At 41.4% G+C, this 21,792-nt stretch overlaps 1 protein-coding gene across 1 annotated transcript in view; it reads right to left on the reverse strand.

Annotated features, from left to right (window-relative positions):
• The window catches only part of LMTK2 (lemur tyrosine kinase 2), an 83,494-nt gene that overhangs the window by 58,102 nt on the left and 3,600 nt on the right, over nt 1–21,792 (reverse strand). Inside the window, exon 2 of the mRNA XM_041748088.1 lies at nt 1,776–1,897. Coding sequence (XP_041604022.1) covers nt 1,776–1,897 — 122 coding nt within the window. The remainder of the gene's footprint in view (nt 1–1,775; nt 1,898–21,792) is intronic.

The raw sequence follows: 21,792 nt of genomic DNA on the forward strand, positions 1-21,792 counted from the left end.
CAAAACTCTGGCAACCAATGATTCTAAAGATTCAAAGAGGTAAATCAGCCTAATAATAAACATGGGGCTAGGGAGAAGACTGGGTCACTTTTATAGTTATACCAGCCGCTGCCTAGATACTTAGGGGGCTAGTTGCTTCCTCTGCTAGGCAGCAGCTTCCTAGTCTGGAACATGACTTCCAAGGGACGGAGGTCTCTGACACTAAAACTAAAGGAATGGACACTCACCTTCAGTCATGTCTTACACAGCTGGAAAAGATCCTCTATACAATGTGGTCCTGGGGCCATATGTGCCAGAACCATGTGGGTAAGCCTGAGAGAAACACAGACTCCCAGAATCAACATCACCATGAACTCCCTGGGTCAATACTGAGACCCAGTCAGGTCAGAATAATCTAAGGCAAGAATGAGGCATCATGACCTGTGAGAGAGCCTGGATTTCTGTTTCAGCAGCACCAATCAGACTTTATCTTTGTCCCCAAAAGACAAGGTGTCTGTACACAGTCCCTCAGCAAGACTGAGGGTCAAGGGCAAGAGATTCTCTGCCTACCACTGTGCCCCCATGGTGGTACAGTCATTAACTTCCCACAGAAGTGTCTGTAGTGATTTCAGGGCCTGGGAGCTGATATTGTGAATAAAGCCCTACCCATCTGTTTAGGGTAGAATCTTCTAAGGAAAACGTCCTGTACTAGTAAGTCTTTTCCTTTGGCCTTCCTCTGTTCTCATTCTCCCATCTGTGTTAGCATAGAGCCAAAAGGACAACACATCTCCTTACCTCTTGGAGCTGCCTCCAGACTCAAGGTAGAGAAAACACAGAAACAGGTTGTGAGACCCTAGAAATAATGTTCATGTGTCCACTAAAAAGAGGGTTTTTAAAAGCTACAAGACAGCTTCCTCCACTCCCCAGTTTGAACCAAAGGCCCTCAGGGCCCCCCTGACAACCCTAGGACAACTAGCAGGGCTCAACATTAAGGATCATTTTCTCCACATGCATTCCTTCTTTTTCTTCAAGCATTCCTCTTTAACAACTATTCACTGAGCCCTACTGCACACCATCAGACATATGCTAAGTTCTTGAGTAGGATATCCCAGCTGGTTTCCAGCAGATTCCACCCTTCTGTGGCTACAACACTAGGCCCCTCCCCCTCAGCCCTACCAGAATTTACAACTGGTACCATTCTTTCTCCCTCTCAGAGAACTCAAGGGTTCAGGTACAACAAGAGATGATCTTTCTCATACACAAAACATATTGGTGGATCCCATGGCCTCAGTAATCTTAACCACCACAATTCACCAGCATACAAAAGTTGGGGCGGGGCGGGGGGGGGGGGGGGATCAGCCTGCTCTTCCTTATAGGCCTTACAGCAAGTGAATTCAATCATCCTTTATTCTTCACTTAGTGAAAATTAAAATAGGCAGGTGGTTATTGTTGCTGATACTTTAAAGCAGGGTCAGCAAACTACAGCTGGTGGGCCAAATCCGAACCATTTAATTCTGTAAATAAAGTTTTACTGGTACACGGCCACAACCATTTGGTTTCATGTCTCATGTCCATGTTGAGGGAGCACCACAATGGTGGAGTTGAGGCTGAGTAGCCATGACAGAGACCATCCAGCCCACAGTATCAACTATTTACAATGGCTTAATATATTTACTGTTGGGCCCTTAACAGAAAAATTCTGCCCACCCCTGTTCCTGAGGGACTGTGATACACAGCCCACCTATTGTTAAATGTAACAGAGGATGATCTGAAGTGTTTCCATCACCTGCACTCACCTTAAAGTCTATTTCCGGGTCCTTACAGCAGGAGACACAGTTTGCAATTAATACTATTAATACCAGTAAACTGCATGCAGACAGGATCACAAAAGATGAGACTTCTGCAGCAGGTGCTTCTCCTGAAAAGAGAAAGAACTAATATTAACAACACAGACATTCCAAATCAACTTTAATATGCAAATCAATAGGTTTCCCACCCAATATAAAGGGGGCCAAGAGTTAAGAAAATAATGCCTAGTTGTTCAAGAGACAGCAAATGACCAATCCAGGATAAGATGTCAGGGTTTAAAAAAAAACTCTGAATATGGAAAAATCTTCCATTTACAGAGGAGCTAACGGGACACTCCCAAGCTCCCCCCCCCCCAATAAATCCTTCCCCCGGCTTCCACACACATCAACATCTTACGTCCCCAGTGCAAAATGATCAAAATTAAGACTGTTAATATGCTATAATGCTACTCAGGTTTCACCCAGTTTTCCCATGTCCCCTTTCTTTTCCAGGATTTCAGGCTACCAGCGCTGCACTCACTCCTCTCATCTCTCTGATCTTCCTCAGTCTTCCCTCATGTCATAACTTGGACACTTCTGAAGAGTGCCGGTCAGCATTTTGTAGAATGTTCCTCCGGTTGGGTTGCCTGTTGTTTTCTGCCTAATAACTGGACTGAGGTTACAGATAGGTGGGAAGAATCTAGAAGACCACAGCAAACTACCCTTCTAGTCACATCACGTCAGGAGCACACAGCATTGGCCAAATTTCCTCCCAGTAACGTGAGGCCTCATCTCCTGGCCCAGGTGCTTTCTGCCAGGTGTCACCACTGGTAAGTTACCACTTTTCCCCTTTACAGATCCCTTAAGAGTGGGTCACAAAGTCCAGTTCACACTTGCAGGGAAGTTTTATGCTGTACTCCCTGGAAGGAGGAATACTACAGAATCTATAGACATATGTTAATAATGCCACAGTAATTCATATTTGAAAGACACTTTGAGGCTGTGCAAATATCCCATGTCTAAAGTCTGGCACAGTTATTTTCACATTTGTCACTGTGTCCTATCTGCAGTAATTACCACTATGACATTCTAATGGCGATCTTCTATCTCCATCAGTCCTTCTACGTTTATTACTTGAAGTTCTTCTATAAGGAAGATTTGTCCCTTCTCCTTCAATTATTTATCTGGTCATTTATTTAGTTATGGACTCATAGACATTTATTTTATATTCTTTGGGTTACAATCCATTATTAAAATTATTTTATAGCTCAAATTGTTCCAGCTTTGGCCCCTGGCAGCTCTCTCAAGTTGACTACTGGATCTTTTGGACATGCCCCATCTTTTCCTTCTCCAACACTTCCTTATTTTCTGGCACAACCAGAAGCTCTAGGCTTTTCTTCTGTTCTCCCTGCTCCAGCTTTAGAACCAGCCACTTCTTCAAGGAGCCTTGGTCAGAGTAAGAAGCTTTCTACCAGAGCACGGGGCTGCAAACTACAGCCTGTGGCCTGTTTTTGGCATGGGAGGGGAAAGGGAGACCCCAACTTAGAATGACTTATATTTTTAAAGGGGTGTTTTTTTTTTAAGATTTATTTTTATTTATTCATGATAGACATAGAGAGAGAGGCAGAGACACAGGCAGAGGGAGAAGCAGGCTCCACGCCAGGAGCCCGACGCGGGACTCGATCCCGGGACTCCAGGATCGCACCCCAGGCCAAAGGCAGGCGCGAAACCACCGAGCCACCCAGGGATCCTGTGTTTTTCAAAACAAAACAAAATGCAACTTTTCCTTTCAGCAAAGAGTTATTTGTAAAACATCTTATTTGCTAGGGCTATTCTGAAGCTTTTCTTTCTTAGGGTGAATTGCTTCGTCTCACCTAGTGGTGTTTGACTAAAATAAATGACTCTATGCTGCTTGCTTTTCTGAGATGTAACTGACATATAACATGTAAGCTCAACGTTCGGTACACTGAGGGGAAGCATGGAGATAAGTTAAGGAATGAGGTCACTGTTTTCTTGAAGTGAAACTATAGAACCTGAAGAAAATAAGAACTAACCCAAACTCCTATGTGGAAAAAAAAAACCCATTTTTTTTTAAGATTTATATATTTATTTGAGAGAGAGAGAGAGAGAGAGAGAAAAAAAAAAACATGAGTGGGAGGGACAGAGGGAGAGGGAGAAAGAATCTCACATAGACCCTATGCTGAGCATGGAGCCCGATGTGGGGCCCAATCTCACAATCCTGAGACCATGAACTGAGCTGAAACCAAAAATGTTCTTAAATATAAATGACCTTAGTGAAGAGCAGAGAAGTCTGAAATCAACAGCAAACAGGACTAAATTCCTTTCCAATTACAAGAGGTTCCTCTGGGAAAGGACAATGCTGAAATCCATGCTGTTACAAGCAGGGATCAGGCCAGCTGAAGCCTTGCTCAAGTCAGCTCTTAAGAAAGTAAGAGTTAACCAAGGGTTGTTAAGAATCTGCAAGTTCCTGGGGTGCCTGGGTGGTTCAGTCAGTTAAGTGTCCAATTCTTGATTTCAGCTCAGGTCATCATCTCAGGGTGGTGACACTGAGCCCCGCATCGGGCTCCACATTCGGCATGGAGTCTGCTTAACATTTTCTCTCTCCCTCTGCCCCTCCTTCTACTCATATGCACTCCCTCTCTCTCTAAAATAAATAAAATCTTTAAAAAAAAAAACTCAAGTTCTAAACCAATAAAATCCAAAACATAGAAAAATCCATTTATTGAATAGAGAAAATAACTTGGTGATTCCTCTCAAAGTCAGATGTCCCTGAAAACAAGGACTCCCCAACGAACACTTGTGTACACCCAGAAAGGTAAGTGTTGAGCAGAGAGCCACTGAGAGCCACCTCTCTATGACCAGAGGCCCATAAGAATGGCACTTCTTCTCTTTCTCCTGGCAGCTACCACCCTCTCTCACCCTGCAGAGCCTCTGCTTCCCAGTGGTATTTATTCTTACAACTTTGTTTCATTCCCCTGACTCATATAACAATGATTAAATAGGACTCCTGAGGCTTAGATAGCAAAGCACTTTCATATACACTGTATTTTATTGATTTTTAAGAGGCAGTTTTGTCCAACCTCATTTCAACATTCCTAAATGTCAGGGGCATCTTAGACTCAAAAGAAAGCTAGTTTACACTGGCAGTATTCCTTCTTTCTTAATGGCACAAAAATAAAGGTGTGTCATAGTCAATCATATCAGAGATTTGTTAAAATACAGTATTACTCCATTCAAGCATCACAAGACCTCTGAGGGAATCTGACCAGCTCCATATCACATATGAGACCAGTGAGAAGCCCAAACTCTAAGTGAGAAAGTGGCAGGGCCAGACTCTGGGTTCAGGGGTGCTAAGAACAAATGCCCCATTGCTTCCTTTGATACCACATTGTTTTGCCTCAAGGAGGTTAACTTTTAATACTTAAAAACAGCCTAACCTAAGTACTTTGAACCAAAGGCCACTGTTGTTCATTAAAAGTTCATACTTCTGGTGCTCTCCTCCAAACTCCACAAGGTAGATATTAAATTACTTTTTCCTGTCTTTTCACCATAATTTTTATCATCACATACTATCTATTTATTGTAAAATTTGATGAGCACTGCCTGAAGGCCAGCTCAATTATCCAGTTCATAAAACTGTCTTCTATGAGTCATTAGGTAGGCATGAAAAGTCAGACTCATGTTAAAAATAACTAGTTATGAGGGGGTTTGCCCTACCTTGATAATGTACTTATTTCTGTTAAGACACTGCAGAGGCATCTGCTTTCTCATACTCAGATTTCTTCCACGTAGGTGAGGCATACCTCAGGGTCCCCCAGTGCCACTGAAAGGCCTCTATAAATTACCGCCTAAGAAGAAATTCACTGGGTAGGCTCAAGAGAAATTTTTTTTACAGCTGTACCACTTTAAAAGAGTATGTTATTTACTGTATCTTTCTTTTTATCAGTTCAAAGCACTGTGTTTTAAAAAATTCAACATACCAATGAAGGAAAAACTGCCATAAAATGAAGATATCAAATCCACCTATGAATAGGCTGGAAGGTGAGATGGGTTTGCACAAACCACAGAGAGGAAGTAAATTCTAGATGTGAAGAATGACAACTAAAATCCCCACACCCCAGCAGTTCAAACTACAAACTGGGCCCCTGGAAACAGGAAACTAAGAAGACAGCTTTCCTTCAACATTCTCAGCCTACAGCATTCAGAAATGCATAAAGCAGACCAATCACCTACCAAAGGGAGAAATACATCAATGACCACAGGAGTGTATCCACACTTTTAGGCAGCTTTACGGATTACAAACCGAAAATGAAGATAATTAGAGGTTTGGAATAGTTAGTATGCTTCCCCAAGACACTGATTAAAAAATACTTGGCACTGCCAAAGCCCATTCTGTGAGTTTTCATTTCACAGTTTTCAAACCATTTTAATAGATATCTAGCACCTGATTTAATAAGCAGAAAACTTGAGAAACCCTAAGAAGTGGGTACATACTATCTGTTTTATAGACAGGTAATTTGGAGAATGCAATTTCATGGCAATGACTCAGAGTAAATCAGGAGTACTACCTGATTATTAATTCAATCATTATAAATCCCTGCCTAGAACCTCCCTCAGAACTTGAACACATATGTAATTAACTAAAGAGTTACTTGTGAATCCATTTTTGGATTAAATAAAAAAATTTTAAGGTCCACAGATAAAAACAAGTGATGGTATGTGCAAATCCATTAGGGACTGAAAATGCTGATACTCTTAATTTTGTCATTCCTTTCCCAGTCACTAACTGATACACTTTTATAGAGAAATGTCTTCCTATTTACTGTTTGGTTATCCAGTGGTAAATTCAAATCCTTTGGCTACCACTCCCCATCCTGAAGCTACTGAGGGGCTGCCAAGAATCACTCCATTAGCATAAATTCAAGTATGGCTGAAAGGGGCTTGTTATTAACAACAAGAGATGCTCCTATTATCTCATCAGGAAATTCCAAGGGTTTTAGGAGTTCTGTGCCAGGAAAGGGACAAAGACCTACATATTTCCTATGATGTCATGGGTATGTATATATCTCAGAACAAGGATTGGGAGACTATGGCCTATAAATGAAATCCTGCCTAGTTGGTTTGGGTATGGCCTGCAATCTAAGAATGGTATTTACATTTTTAAATAGTTGTTCAAAAAACAAAACAAAAGAATTTTGTGAATGTGACATTTATATCAGAGACAACCAGACATGATGTGCCTCCCAACAGAAAAACACCACCACCTACTAAACAGTACAACCAAAAGCAAACAATAATAACAAAATATCAAGCCTGTATCTGACAAACCCTCTAAATCTAAATACCAATTCATAGGAAATAAAGAGAATCCTGGAACATATTAAATAACCACCACAAGAATGTGATCGGTGAAGTAGAGGTTACCAGCAACACCAAGGAGGAAAATCTGCATTAGGAGAGATGGAAAAGAGACTGGAAGAGGTTTGAAAAGACATACTAACCGACTGCAATGCACAGGTGTCATTTGAATCATGATTCAAACTCAAAATATCCTGACATCTGAGACAACTAGAAATCTGAACACTGGTAACTGACCATATTAAGGAAGTTAAGACTTCTTTCTCGTAGGAGTGATAATAAATGTAATTATGTTTTTAAAAGTAGTACTCACCTTTTTACAGATAGTGACCTATTTAAAGGTGTCTGGAATTTGCTTCAAAATTGTATGAGGGCAGCAAAAGTGATGGGGGTAGCACGACAGAAGACAGCCAGCAGCTCATAAAAGCTGAGTGAAAGCCACAGGGGAGGTCAGTATAGTCGCATCTGTCTGGTCTTGCACAGAGGTGTATGTTTCAAGTTTTCCATTTATTACATAATTTCTTCATGTCCATTAAATAAAAAGTTTAAAATGGGGGGGGGGGGAGTAGCTATAACAATTCACAACCTATATTTCTGTCTGCTCTAAGAATGTGTATCAGTTTGTTAGAGCTGCTGTAACAAGTACCACAAACTAGGTAGCTTCACCAATCCCAGAGGCTACAAGCCCAACATCAGATGTCAGTGGGTCTGGCCCCTTCTGTGGGCTGTGTGGAAGGATATGCTCAGGGCCCACCTCCTGCCTTCTGGAGATGGCCATCTTCTCCCTGCATCCCCTCTCGCGGCCTTCTCTCTCGATCTGTCTCCATGTCCAAATTTCCCCTTGTTATAAAGACACAGTCATTTTGGATTAGGGCCTAAAGACCTAATTTTAACTTGATTACATTGATGAAGACCCACTCTCCTAAGAGGGTCACACTCCAAGGTAACAGGAGTTAGGACTTCAGCGTTTGAATTTGGGGGAGTGGGGATACAATTCAAACCATCTCTATGATACATGTTTAAATAAAACAAGAAAAAACAAAAACAGATCAGATCAATGGGTACACAATGCTACTCCTGGTCAACAGTGGCTACCAACAGAGGGAAACCTGGCGTCTGGGGAATGAGGAGAGGCTGTTCTGTCCTTGTATAGTTCTTAAATTTTGTCCTGGGGCTTCCCACAATCTTTAGCCTTATGTTCACACTCCTTAACAAGCCCCTGTCCCTCATTGTCACCTGCCATCTGCCTCCCACCCCAGGCTTCCATCACTCCTAACTCCCTAGTGCATCTAGTTTCATCTACCATAAACTCCTCGCAGTCCTTCCAGGAATGTCCTCTGCCCCTTCAGAGTCTGTGAGTTGACATTCTCCCCAACCAGGAGCCTCTCCCACTGGCACATTCTCCACTCATTCATCCTCACCACTCAGATCTCAACTTGGAAAGCTGTCCCAAAGTTCCACAAGTTAGAGTCCCTGCCTCTGGAGTCCCCAAGCACCTGTACTGCCCACCGTAAAGTTTATCATACTGTGTATTTTAAATGCCCAGATGTCCTCCCCACGAGACTGCAAAGCTCAAAGGGGTCAGTGGCCAAGTCTATAGACTCCAGCAATGACTCCAGGGCCCAGGACAGAGCCTGGCATTCAGTCAGAAGGGGGGATGGGGGGATGGAATCAGAGACACAGCAACTAAGGGGCTGGAGAAAGGGAGGGAAGATAAACATAACAGGGAGAGACAGAAAGAGGGGGGGGGTGGGAGACATCCGTAAGTCATCTACTGGTTACTGGAAAAAACTTACGTTTTCAGGGTCAAACAAGTAAGATTACAAAAGTAGCATTCCTTCAATAATTTTATGTGCTTATCTGGCAAAGATTTTCCTCCCATTACTAATCATACCCGCACAGACACTGTATTGTGGTGGCTGTCACCCTTTCCACTAGTAATAGTTTACCACTTATTCCCTGGGTCGCAGAGAACTCCTACAGTCTTTACCCATTTTGCAATTCACGTTTAGTAGTGTAACTACTACTTAATTGATTTCTTTAAAACATAAGTATTCTCAAAAAGTGGACCTTCCCAACTTATTCTCCTCTGATAATGAGTATTTATTCACACCTGTGTTCTTCACAGAGCCGCATCTCACTGGAAGCTGTCGGAGCAGGTTTGCTCTGCCTGAAAGGGAGGAACTCAAAGGTGCCCTCTCCCTAAGGAGCCCAGCCCTGGACTGAGGGGAAAGTCCAGTGCACAAGTGGAGCTCCACCGTGACACTGGTTAAGAGGCACTGAATTTGCTTCAGTCTAGATGCTGCATACTCATCTGTTAAGGCTGCCCCAACAGTTCACCACACACCAGTGACTGAAACAACAGAAATCCAATGTCTCACAGTTCTGAAGGCTGGAAACCCAGGATCAAGGTGTGGCAGGGTTAGTTCCTTCAGAGACCTTTCTCCTTGGTTTGCAGAGGACAGCTGTCTTCTCGTCGTGCCTTCACGTGGTCTGTTTTTTGCACATCCCTGATCTCTTTGTATTTTCAAACTTCCTCTTATAAGGACACCAGTCATACTGCATTAGGAACCAAGAAGCTAATAGCCTCGTTTTAACATATTCACTTCTTTAAAGACCTCATCTCCAAATACCATCACCTTCTGAGGGACTGGGGGAGGGAGGTGTTGGTTTAGACAGGGATTTAATTTGGCCTGTAATGCTGTACACAGTTGATAATTCAGGAACACCATCTCCCCTGGTGAGGGATTCCATCTTGGGCAGGACCTGGGACAAGTATGCACTGCCTTCCTCTCTGGTTTCCCAGGATGCAGTGACTTGGGAATGGAAAGGACCAGTGAGACAAGTGTCAGATGTGGATGTCACCCTCCCATGTTCTCTCTTCTTTAACTTCTGGCCTCCGGAAATTCACATAAGAGATTTCTGTGTCTACTTAAGGATGAAAACCAGTGACCACTGGGCTGACTAGACAAGGGGAACTCTGTACGGCTCACAGAAGCTAAGGACTAGAGATCTTCCAAACTGGTCCTGACATAAAGTCCACTTCTAAATACAAAGTTTTGGCTTTTTTTTTTTCTCTTTTTTCCTGCAAGGATAGGACTAATAATTGGACCTTTTCCAATATCCTGACAAGTAGCTTCACATCCTGGAGTCCTAGTAAAATGAATCATCATCATACTACTTGGGGGAAAAAATTTCAGAAAATCATTGCACATCATGCATTTCTACTTAACACCTCGAAATTACAAACCCTTATGATAGATCATAAAGCTTTCCTGTGCACAGAATCTTAAGTCACTAAATGTTTTCCTTGCCTTAGTGTAACAATACATTTATAACATTAAATAATCTAGAACGTCCCTAACATATTTTAATTTTAGAAAAAGAAAATGAAGCATAGCACCAAATACGCCCAACCACACAGAACAGTAAATAGTGCATTGATGATCTAGTTGATGAATCAAAGATTCCACAAAGACCCCTAAGCCAGAATATCAACAGCCTAGAAAAACAAATTGCACTGTGTGCTAATCACAGTGAAGTGTTCTTTTTGTTCAAAAATGATTTCAAGGTCAGCCAACCCAACTGTTCTCTAAGTACTTGTGGAAAGGTTATGTAATTTGAGTGCTGATGGAATACCTGTGAATGAGATCATTTTATATGAAGTTGCTTTCGTCTCAGCCTTTTCCATCAAACTGCTATCAAAGGTTTATTTCATTCCAATTTAGAAAACACTAACTAGGATGGAGACTACCACAGAAGAGTTCCTCTAACGTAACAGTTGGGCCAAGGGAATGTCAGATTTCCATGACTTCTATCAGACTGCTGTGTCCCTACCCCATGGGAAAACAACGGCAGGGATAATATCTTATGAACCAGAATCTTAATTAAGTCAATGGCATAGTTAGGTTGTGGAATAATCGACAGTACTCAGATGTTTGTAACAGCTCTGAATCATGATCTTCCTGTAGTTCAGGAAGCCAGCTCAGGAAGAGGCAGCATCTGGTCCCAGAAGTAGAAATTCGTGGCCAGTTTCCCAGGGCTTCTTCCTCCATAACTGGTCACTTCAGTGTCCCACTAACATCTAGGGGAAAGGACATTCTGTCTTTCCATATGACTTCCTGTTGAAATCTGTAGAAATGTACAGGTAAATCAAAGGCAATACTGGATTCACAACACTAAGCCAGCACAATTTCTGCACAATAGGACCCAGAGGACGGGAGAAATGACCTAAATGTCTGCTCCTTACTTCCCAGGGAGGGCAGACCTTCAATACTCCAGAAAAACATGTCTACTTTTTTCCTTAAAATTTCCTACAAGACCTTTATATAGAGTCTATGGTCTCTGAAATTTTCTAGCTTCCTAAGATCTAACTGAAATTCTTGCTAATACAACTGAAATGTATTCTTAGACAATATGTCTTTGAAAGTTCTTTCTTCAGAGAGGAAGCAGAATTGTGATGGATGTAGCTGGACTGGCCATAGGCATGGTTGGGACTTAAGGATATGTACAGAGGATTCATTCTACTCTTCTGTCTACTTCTATACATGTTCAAAATTCTCCATAATAAAGTTTTATTTTTTAAGTATGATCTTTGTAATAAAGTCAGAACTGCTAATGATACTGACCTTGACAAGTGTCTATAATACATGCAGGCAAGATGATCTACGGTTTCCTACCCGATAATGCTTTACTGATACATCTTTATATATAGAAAAATAAACCCAATGATAATTTAACCCAATATATCCAGGTGCCTCCAGACACTCAAGTGTCCAGCCTAAGATAAAATATCTATAGATAACTAAAAGAGCTATAGGGGTGGGGTGTCTTCTATCCACACAGCTGTTCCATCACCCTACTGTGAAGTCCACGAGTCAGCAAGTCCCACCCCACACATCCTTCATTCAACAAATGTTTACTAAGCATCTTCCATAGGGCAGACTAAGCATCTGCTATATTCTGGGAATCTAGAAGATCCCACACTCACAGTTTACATTCTCGTGGAGGGAGACAGACAATAAGGTAAATAAATATACAGTACCTCAGACAGTGATAAGCAATGTGGGAAAATTAAACAGTAGATGGGAAAGCTTCATTATTTTATATAAAGTGACCAGGGAATACATTTCTGATATGACAATTAACCCAAGAAATGATGGTGATTTGGCCCAGGTGGTTATAAAAAGTTGATACTTAAATGGCACTTACTACATGCCAGGCACTATTCCATACTCACCCAAACCCACAACAAGCCTTTGAGGTAGGGACTATTATTAGCCCTGTTTTATTGCTTTTTTTTAAGATTTTTTATTTATTTATTCATAGAGATGCAGAGAGAGAGAGAGGCAGAGACACAGGCAGAGGGAGAAACAGGCTCCATGCAGAGAGCCTGACATGGGACTCGATCCAGGGTCTCCAGGATCATGCCCTGGGCTGCAGACGGAGCTAAACCACTGCACCACCGGGGATGCCCTATTAGCTCTGTTTTAAAATCAAGAAACTGGGCAGCCCAGGTGGCTCAGCAGTTTAGCGCATAATGGAATTTATATATATTATATATATATATATATAATATATGTACATATATAAAGTTGTTCTATTGTGTGTTAACTGAAAGAAGGGGTCCAGGAGAAAACACGGGTGACAGAGAAGGATGTCCCTGATGACTAAGCCCTGAAAGGAAGCCAGGGCTAGAAAAGGATGGGATGTAAGGCATAAATTAGGAAGGTAGTCTTAAAGAGTTGAGAAAAAAAGAGAAAGTGACACTTGTCTACAACTCCACATACGTTTCTCAATACCTATCTGTGAATCTTAAAAATATACACAAAATACCTGCCAATGAGCATTATTCTTGGGATCTGCAGCACTTAGCAAATTCTAACAAGGGTTCATTCCTCCACAAAAGCATACAAATTCATGTTTGAAGAACTTTTCATGTTTACAAGTTTATGATTACATTGTCTAAAAGTCAGAAATATTTTTGTCACCTTTAAACAGTACAACTTCATCTCATAGGTAGAAACTAAAACTAATTTTTAAAAAAATTTTATTTGAGAGAGAGCAAGCATGGGGGGGGGTGGCGGGGAAGGGCAGAGGGAGAAGGAGAAGCAGATTCCCCAGAGAGCAGGGAGCCTGATGTAGGGCTGGATTCCAGGACCCCAAGATCATGACCTGAGCAGAAGGCAGACACTTAACTGACTGAGCCACCCAGGTGCCCCTAAACTGTTTTTCTTATAAAATTTTTAAAACAGTTAAACATGAATGTGGGTTTTGAGCCTCTTTATAGAAGTCTTCACTTTAGCTTCCTAATTTTCAGTAAGTAATTATCTTTAGTACTTTAAGAATCAACTATACGACAACTACATTTAAATTTCATCTCCAGGGCACTTGGGTGGCTCAGTCAGCTGAATGACTGACTCTTGATTTTGGCTCAGGTCATGACCTCAGAGTCATGGGATGTAGCTCTGTGTCAGGCTCGTGCTCAATGCAGAGTCTGCCTGGGATTCACTCTCCCTGTCCCTTTAGCCCTCCCCTCACTGGCAAGCTCTCTCAAATAAATAAAATCTTTTAAAAAAAATTCATGTCTGTACTTTCAGATAGTAAATAGAAATAAATAGGGGGGCCTGGTTGGCTCAGTCGGTTGAGTGACTGACTCTTGATTTTTGTGCAAGTCATGGTCTTGGGGTGGTGGGATCGAGCCCCATGTCCAGCTCTGCACTCAGTGTGGAGACTGCTTAAGATTCTCTCTCTCTCTCCCTCTGCCCCTCCCGCTTGTGCTCTCTCAAATAAATAAATTTTAAAAGACTGATCCAGAGGAGAAATGATCGGGACTAGCCTCTGTGTGTACATGTATGCATCACCCAAATGAAAGTGTTCTGAGGGGAGGAAGCAGTGTACTTGGTGAATGGGTGGGGCACAGGGGGTACCTGGCTGTGAAGGGCCCTCTTACTGCAATCAGGTCTGCCACTGACTGGCAACACAGGTTCAAACTTGCTATTGAACTTCTCTGGGCCTCAGTGCCTTTACCTGTGAGCCAGGACGCTAGCTTTAAAACTCTACACGAGGATTTATAATTCCAAAATTTTATGAGTCTACCAAGTACCTGTACAGTTAATACCAGAAATCAGATCTTTTACTAAAGTACTTTTTATTTTTCTTAAGAAAATGAAGTTAAACGACAGATTTCTGGGTTGCACCCAGGTAGCAGGCCTCAGTGGAGTGTTCCCAGGGGACTATTTTGGTAAGTTTGTTACTCTTCTATGCCTCACTAGCAATCAGTGTCCTAGTGTTGCGTTTTAATAATAGTCTGAAGCCAAAGTCAAGTGGGGCTCTGCGCTGTGTGACTGGCAGGCTAGATCCTTGGAAAGTAACCGTTACGGCTGACACAGAGAACAGTCCTCACAGGCACGCTGCCAGGTGGAACCAGGAAGAGGAATTTCTTTCCTTGTGAAAGGAGCACAGGCTGAATTTATCTGGGGTTTGGAGAAGAAATTGCAATGTGAAAAATACTTAAAAAGACTTTCAACTTAAATTCAGTGGCTCATCTGAGAGGCAACCAACCAAAAGACCACAAGGCTCTGGTTTTGCAATAAAAATGCTGAACTACAAAATTTCACAATTGCAAACTGGTTAAAGTAGCTACTGTAAATGTGCAAAATGATTGCACACTCATTCTCCTCGGCCTTCGAATAAGTCCACGATGCCTTTGAGATTTACTTCCTATAATTAAAGGTTGCAATGTCATCATGTCAAACTCCTGGGCAGTAAAGCAAACAAGGAAAAAAAGATGTTTTCAGGATGGACTCTGAACATGGGCCTTAAGGAGGAAAAAAATCATAAACTCTAAAAAAATTAAATAATAGTGTTTTCACTTTGGATAAAAGCAACTTCCCTCTCAAAAAATCACTATCATAAATGCTTGTAACTCAATGTTTTTCTCCCATCCAAGCCATACAGATGTTGCCAAAAACAACAGTCCTAAATTATCTGTACTAGCTTGTGAGCCCAGGATGTTCTTAATCAAATTGGACTGATTATACAATCATTACAATGTAGCTGTTTCAGAGATTAAATGGTGTACTTTCTTTAGCTCATCATAAGACTATTTTGTACATACCAATACATCCACAGCAAATATACAAAAATATATCAACTGGCTAAAAAAAAAAAGTACTTGTTGAAAAATATGAAATAGGCTACAAATCCCAGACTATTTTAAAATAAACTAGCTTAGAAAAATAAACTTTTTGAGAGCAAGACATTAATGACCTGATATTATCCTGGAAAGAAACAGCCCTGAAAGTTACTGAATAGGTCACGAATCCAGGGCTCTCACACACTAGCGTGCATGTCTCACCTGGGGAATCAGGAATGCCACTGGGTTACTAATGCCTGCTCTAGCTTAATTTCCTTGCTAAATCTGAGCTCCAGTGGGCAAAACCCTGGGCAGTCCACAGATGGCACGTTTACACCATGAGGCTCTCAGCTCATAACACTGGCAGCTGACTGTCAGGTTATCAGCTCAAAGTTTTTGCCGATTATTTATATAGGATATTTATAAAATATAAAGAAGTTGTTATTTATACTGACTTTCAGAGAAAGAGCTGAAATTTAAAAAAGGGGCGGGGGGCTTTAGAGCTGTGACTGTTCTGCCCTGCAGTGTTTAAATTCCTTTGTGGTTGGGGATCCCTGGGTGGCTCAGCAGTTTAGCTCCTCCTGCCTTCAGCCCAGGCGTGATCCTGGGGTGCCGGAATCAGGTCCTGCATCAGGCTCCCTGCGTGGAGCCTGCTTCTCCCTCTGCCTCTCTCTCTCTCTCTGTGTTTCTCATGAATAAATAAATAAAATCTTAAAATAAAATTCCTTTGTGGTTATTGCATACCTACTTTTCACAGGAAGATTCCTCAGAATGATATCCACATACCGTGGTCAGGAGTATAAGTCTCTCCAGAATTCAAGTGTTGACATTAATTTTTATTTCATTTTTTTAAAGATTTTATTTATTTATTCATGAGAAACAGAGAGAGAGAGAGAAAGAGGCAGAGACACAGGTAGAGGGAGAAGCAGGCTCCACGCAGGGAGCCCGACGTGCGACTAGATCTCGGGTCTCCAGAATCACACCCTGGGCTGCAGGCGGCGCTAAACCACTGAGCCACCAGGGCTGCCCGACATTAATTTTTTTTTTTCCGACATTAATTTTTAAAATTTAAATTGTTCTTCCTTCCTTGAGTCTCACTAGTTACCCAAGTCAACGGATTTCCCCCAAGTAATTGATTTTATCTTATCTCTAGTAGAAGATAAAATATTTATGTTGTGGGGGCAGAGAAATCACCAAAAATGTATTATAAAGGCAGATTCCCAGGCCAACCTCCAGAATTGATTCAGTTGGTTTGTGGTCCAAAAATCTGCATTTCTACAAATACCTCAGTGATCTTCATGCAAGTGTACCATTTTATAAAAACATCTTCACTTTTTCCTGAAACACTGACAGCTCAATGGGTACCATGGCATTTATAGCAAAGCAAGGGAGTGGCCGAGCTAGTAGGAAGCACACAGGTGAACAAGATTCATCATAAATTAAAAATTTTTGATGCTGGGTGATGGGTATGTTAAGATCATTTACTTTTGAAAATGTTTGAAATTACCCAAAACAAAAAGTGAAAAAAAAAATGAAGAGCTCTGTAAAATGATCAAAACAAGTCCAAAGCTCCCTGTAAACTTTTACCAATTAAAAAATTACAAATTAAAGGCGTTACCTACAATTCAACAACTGCCAAAGCTGACAGACCCCCTAAAATAATCCTAATTAAATTCTTAAGCCTAAGAGGTTTCCCTCATATTCTCAGAGATTAGGCTGCTTTTTGAGAGAATGAATCACATCTATTTTTCAAATACCTATTGCTCTAAAAATAAAAATAACATCCTGCCAACATCATTCTATCACAAACATGGGATGTAGAGTACTTATGGTAATGCTTATAGTTGGTTAATAGGTAGTCAAGTGACAGAAAACATCGCCAGGGCCTTGCTAAGTCATTTGCTCCTAAGGTCCTTCGTCCTTCCAAAATCTCTTTTACTCTCTCTCTTCTTCCCAACACATAGGATTAGGTATAAGAAGCAGAGGATCAAAACCCCATTATACATGCCCCAGTAGCAGTGAATAAATCCAGGGCCCACATCTTGGTTTCTAATGCCATTCTCCAAAAAAAGAAACCAGCCTGGAGAAATGGCTCATTCTAGGGCTGGACAGGGAAAAATATAAGATGAGCCTATAGCTTCTTCAGTGCCAGAAAGAAAGAACACGAAAAAAAAATTTTTTTAAAGGTGGGAGTGGGGGGTGATGGTACCAGAGCCAAGTGAAGGAGCTCCAGTGGCCAAAGCTGGTACACTCTGAGCAGGAAAATAAATAAGATGATACTGGATTATAACCCCAAATGTAAAATCAATATCTGTGTGTCCACTCTAATATAAATAATTGAGTAAGAAAATTAATGAGGAAGATGAGTTAAATCTCCCATACCAAAGAATACCATATAAAATATATAGGTACTTGGCCAGGAAGTGGAGCATAACTCACCACCTCTTAAATGTGGGCTATATATACCATGGAGGAGGGAAGAAAAAGAAACTTTACAGTAAAGAAAGCTGCCAAACCAGTCATGTTGAAAGCATGTACTCCTGACATGATGTGATTAGACTGGCACTTTGCCTCTGTGGTCTTCCTTCCAGAAACACAGGACCCCAGCCTAATCAATGAGAAGAACATCAAACTCCTCAAGAACTGCCAAGATCATTTAAAAAAGGGGAACACAGCAAAGGAGCCTAAGGGGATGTGCCAACTAAATCCAATGTAGTATCCTGGAACAGAAAAAGGACACTAAGGAAACGCTAAAGAAATATGAATGAAGGGATGCCTGGGTGGCTCAGCAGCTGAGTGTCTGCTTTCAGGTCAGGGCATGATCCTGGTGTCCCAGGATTGGGTCCCACATCGGGCTCCCTGCATGGAGCCTTGCTTCTCCCTCTGCCTGTGTCTCTGCCTCTCTCTCTCTGTGTCTCTCATGAATAAATAAAATATTTTTAAAAATATGAATGAAGTATGGACTTCAGTTAATAATAATGTATTAATTAGGGATCCCTGGGTGGCACAGGGGTTTGGTGCCTGCCTTTGGCCCAGGGCGCAATCCTGGAGACCCGGGATCGAATCCCATGTTGGACTCCCGGTGTATGGAGCCTGCTTCTCCCTCTGCCTATGTCTCTGCCTCTCTCTCTCTCTGTGTGTGACTATCATAAATAAAAAATAAAAAATAAAAAATAAAAAAATAATGTATTAATTAGAATTGGCTCCTTACCACACAAATGTAAGGTGTTAAGAGGGAAAATTGGGTAATGGATATGCAGGAACTCTTTGTACTATCTTTGCAATTTTTCTGTAAATCTAAAAGTGCCCTAAAAGAGAAGGTTTATTATTAAAAATAAGACAACTAGGGCAGCTGGGGGGGGGGGGGGGGGGGGCGGCTCAGCGGTTTAGCGCCGCCTTCAGCCCGGGGCATGATCCTGGAGACCCGGGATCGCATCCCACGTCAGGCTCCCTGCATGGAGCCTTGCTTCTCTGCCTGTGTCTCTGCCTCCTCTCTGTGTCTCTCATGATAAATAAATAAAATCTTTAAGTCAATCAATCAATCAAGACAACTATAAAGCCCAGGCAATGGCCTATGGCTGGATAAAAAAGCGAAGTTTGCAAGAGAATGAGAGGCTCCAAACTTATATCCTCTCCTTTTAGCTCACAAACTCTCTGGAGTACTGGTCTGTGAACTTCGTTCTCTGGTACCATCCTCACCCCACAAACTTTGCCTGAGTGTCCACACCTGTGAGATATCATGCAAACACCAGAAATAGCAAGGATATAGGACACAGTCCTTGTAGTCCGGTGAAGGGACGAGGCTTAAAGAAACCAGTGGTATTTGCTAAATGCAAATGGTAGACTGGTACAGCCAATCCAAACCTTTTCTAATCAGAGCCCATCAGTAAATTTTCTTTGCATTCCTTCCATTTCATGCACACTGATTTACAAAGCATAATGTTAGTGTGCCAGTATATTCTGTACCTTAAAAAGTCATATAAGTGAAAATGTTTAAAGAACAGAATGAAAATAAATAAAAACTGAGGCTCCAATGTTTTCATCCCACACCTTACAGAACCTCTTGTTCTACATGCAAACACTCTAGTAGGAGTTCATTGGGGGAGGGGATCTCTAGGATCTGGGCAAGAAGAAAGGTCTTGGTAGGGAGGCTGGGGCTGCAAAGAGGTGAAAAGAACAGAAAGAAACTGACAACAGCACATATGTGTTGGAAGAGCCAGACAACACATGGAGACTATATGGAGAGCTGAAGATAATTTACAAATAAGAAGCAGATTAATTTCGCTCTTAAAGTGCCACAAAGGTGGAGAGGGGAGGCAGGGACCCCAGATGCCCTATAGCAGAAATCTGGTTGCATCAATTGGGACTGACTAATGCTTCCCAAATTACATTCAGATGCCAGAGGCCAGAGTCTACCCTAGCCCGCCATGGCACATAGTCTTGGTGTGCCTATCTGACTTGATGATAATTGAGGCCTTATAAACAAACACATATGATAAAACGCAAAATCTGCCAAACTGTCAAAAATAAAAGGTGTGCCATCACCATCCTCCAAGCCCCAGGAGGGTAGAAGAGTACAGAGTCACTCTTTTGTAGTGGGGGAAGAGCAGCAGAGCACTGGCTTAGCCCCAGATGGGCCAGGGAGAATGAGAGGTGCTCCCCATGCTATGGTTTCGGGTACCTGAGGCATTTGGCAACAACAATTCTCATTTTTCCCATTTGAATCACAATAAAGTCAAATGAAATCTGGAACCTCCGCATTGTGCTAACCTTTGGGGAAAAAAACACTTTTTTTTTTTTTTTAATACTGAGGTTATTTTTCTGATATGCCTGTTCTTTGTGGCAAATAACTGTAATGCCAAGGCACCGTTCCAAATTAGTCACTTGCTAACAATTTAAAAATACTTCACTCCAATATTTTGCTCTGAATCACTGATTTTACCATATTTCTTCAGCTTTCTCTTACATTGTCTTCATATGAAGATTTACAGAAAAGTTGAAAATCAAATCCAGAAACGACCCTAGATAGCAGTCTGTTTTAGACCAGGGGCATCTGTACACCTTTTCCTCTTTCTAATATTCCTTTCCTCATGCCTGAGTAATAAACAAACCTCTTAAGGGGCGCCTGGCTGGCTCAGTCAGGGGAGCTTGCGCCTCTTGATCTTAATCTTAATGTGGGTTTGAGCCACACATTGAGTGTGGAAATTACTTAAATAGACTTAAAAATAATAATAAAATAAAATAAATAAACCTTTAAAGAAGAGTAAGGCACAGCTAGAAGACTACAAAAATATATAGCTTTAAAAGAAAGAGAGGAAGCAATTCAGTCATATTCATACCTCCAAATGATACTTTCTAAGGGCCCAGTTTAGCAGGCTGTTTTCAGGGATGCTTTATTCAAGTACAGTTTTTGTTTGAGATCAACTAGACCTACATTGCTTGTAGTTCCTTTAAGTACATTAAAACCAGAAAATGTTCACATGCAAGAGCTTTAATAATCTTGACATTTAAAAACAGGTTTATTACATAAAAGTGGACTAATCCAGATCATCCTAAAAATTTCTAGCACAATTCCTCAACATTATGAATTTCAAGAAGTAACAATACCAGCCTATGCATTATCCTTAAATAAGCCAGATTTCTCTGGGAAGGATCTCCTCTTCACCCATCATATAACAAGTTATTTTAAGTAACAAAGGTTTTTAAATCCAGTAAATTCTAGGCATGCCATGATAAGCAGCTACCTTTGAGTTCCTTCTATGAACTATACCACTTACCATTAGTCAATTCCATGGTAACCCACCAATTTTACAAGGAAATCCGAAGCAATGAAGAAGCCTAACATAGCAGGCATGGCATACATGACACGACCTCCTCACCTTCCCACAACCCTTAGGGAAAATATCACCATTCTTTTTCTGAGCTGAGTTCTGTGAAGCTTGAAGAGGTCAAGTAACTGGCCCAAGGTCTCAATACTATTGAAGTGGCAAGGGGTGGCCTCCCCCACAGACATTCTCCAAAGTCCAAGCTCTGTCCAGAACACTCACTCCCGTGACTGGTTCACAACTTTCATTCTTAACGGGACTGAAAGGTTGGCTTCTTTTGATACATCCACCTACAAGGATTTTTTTGAGGACTCATTTGTTGCAGAACCCTGGCCACCCCTTACAATAAATTTCATTTTCATTACAAAGTCTTTTTTATGATATATACAGCTGCTATTCAAGTGATACAGCAAGCCCAAGGACTCTAAATTTTAGGAGAATTGCATGAAGAGTCAGCACATTGATATCAGCAAAAGTGTAGGGATTTGATAACTTCAGTGCTGATCAGCAACAAGACTTTTGTACAGACTTCCTATTACTGTGCAAATGAACATATTTAGTTAACCCCAAAACACTACCGACTAAGAGCAACCACAACATTGCTGACCGAAATCAAATTTCAGGCCTTACAGCCAGAAATCCTGAAATCATCTGCATGGGAAGTCTGTTAAAAATCATTTTTATT

This window comes from Vulpes lagopus, chromosome 3 (assembly GCF_018345385.1).
Source record: "Vulpes lagopus strain Blue_001 chromosome 3, ASM1834538v1, whole genome shotgun sequence".
NCBI classification, from domain to species: domain Eukaryota; kingdom Metazoa; phylum Chordata; class Mammalia; order Carnivora; family Canidae; genus Vulpes; species Vulpes lagopus.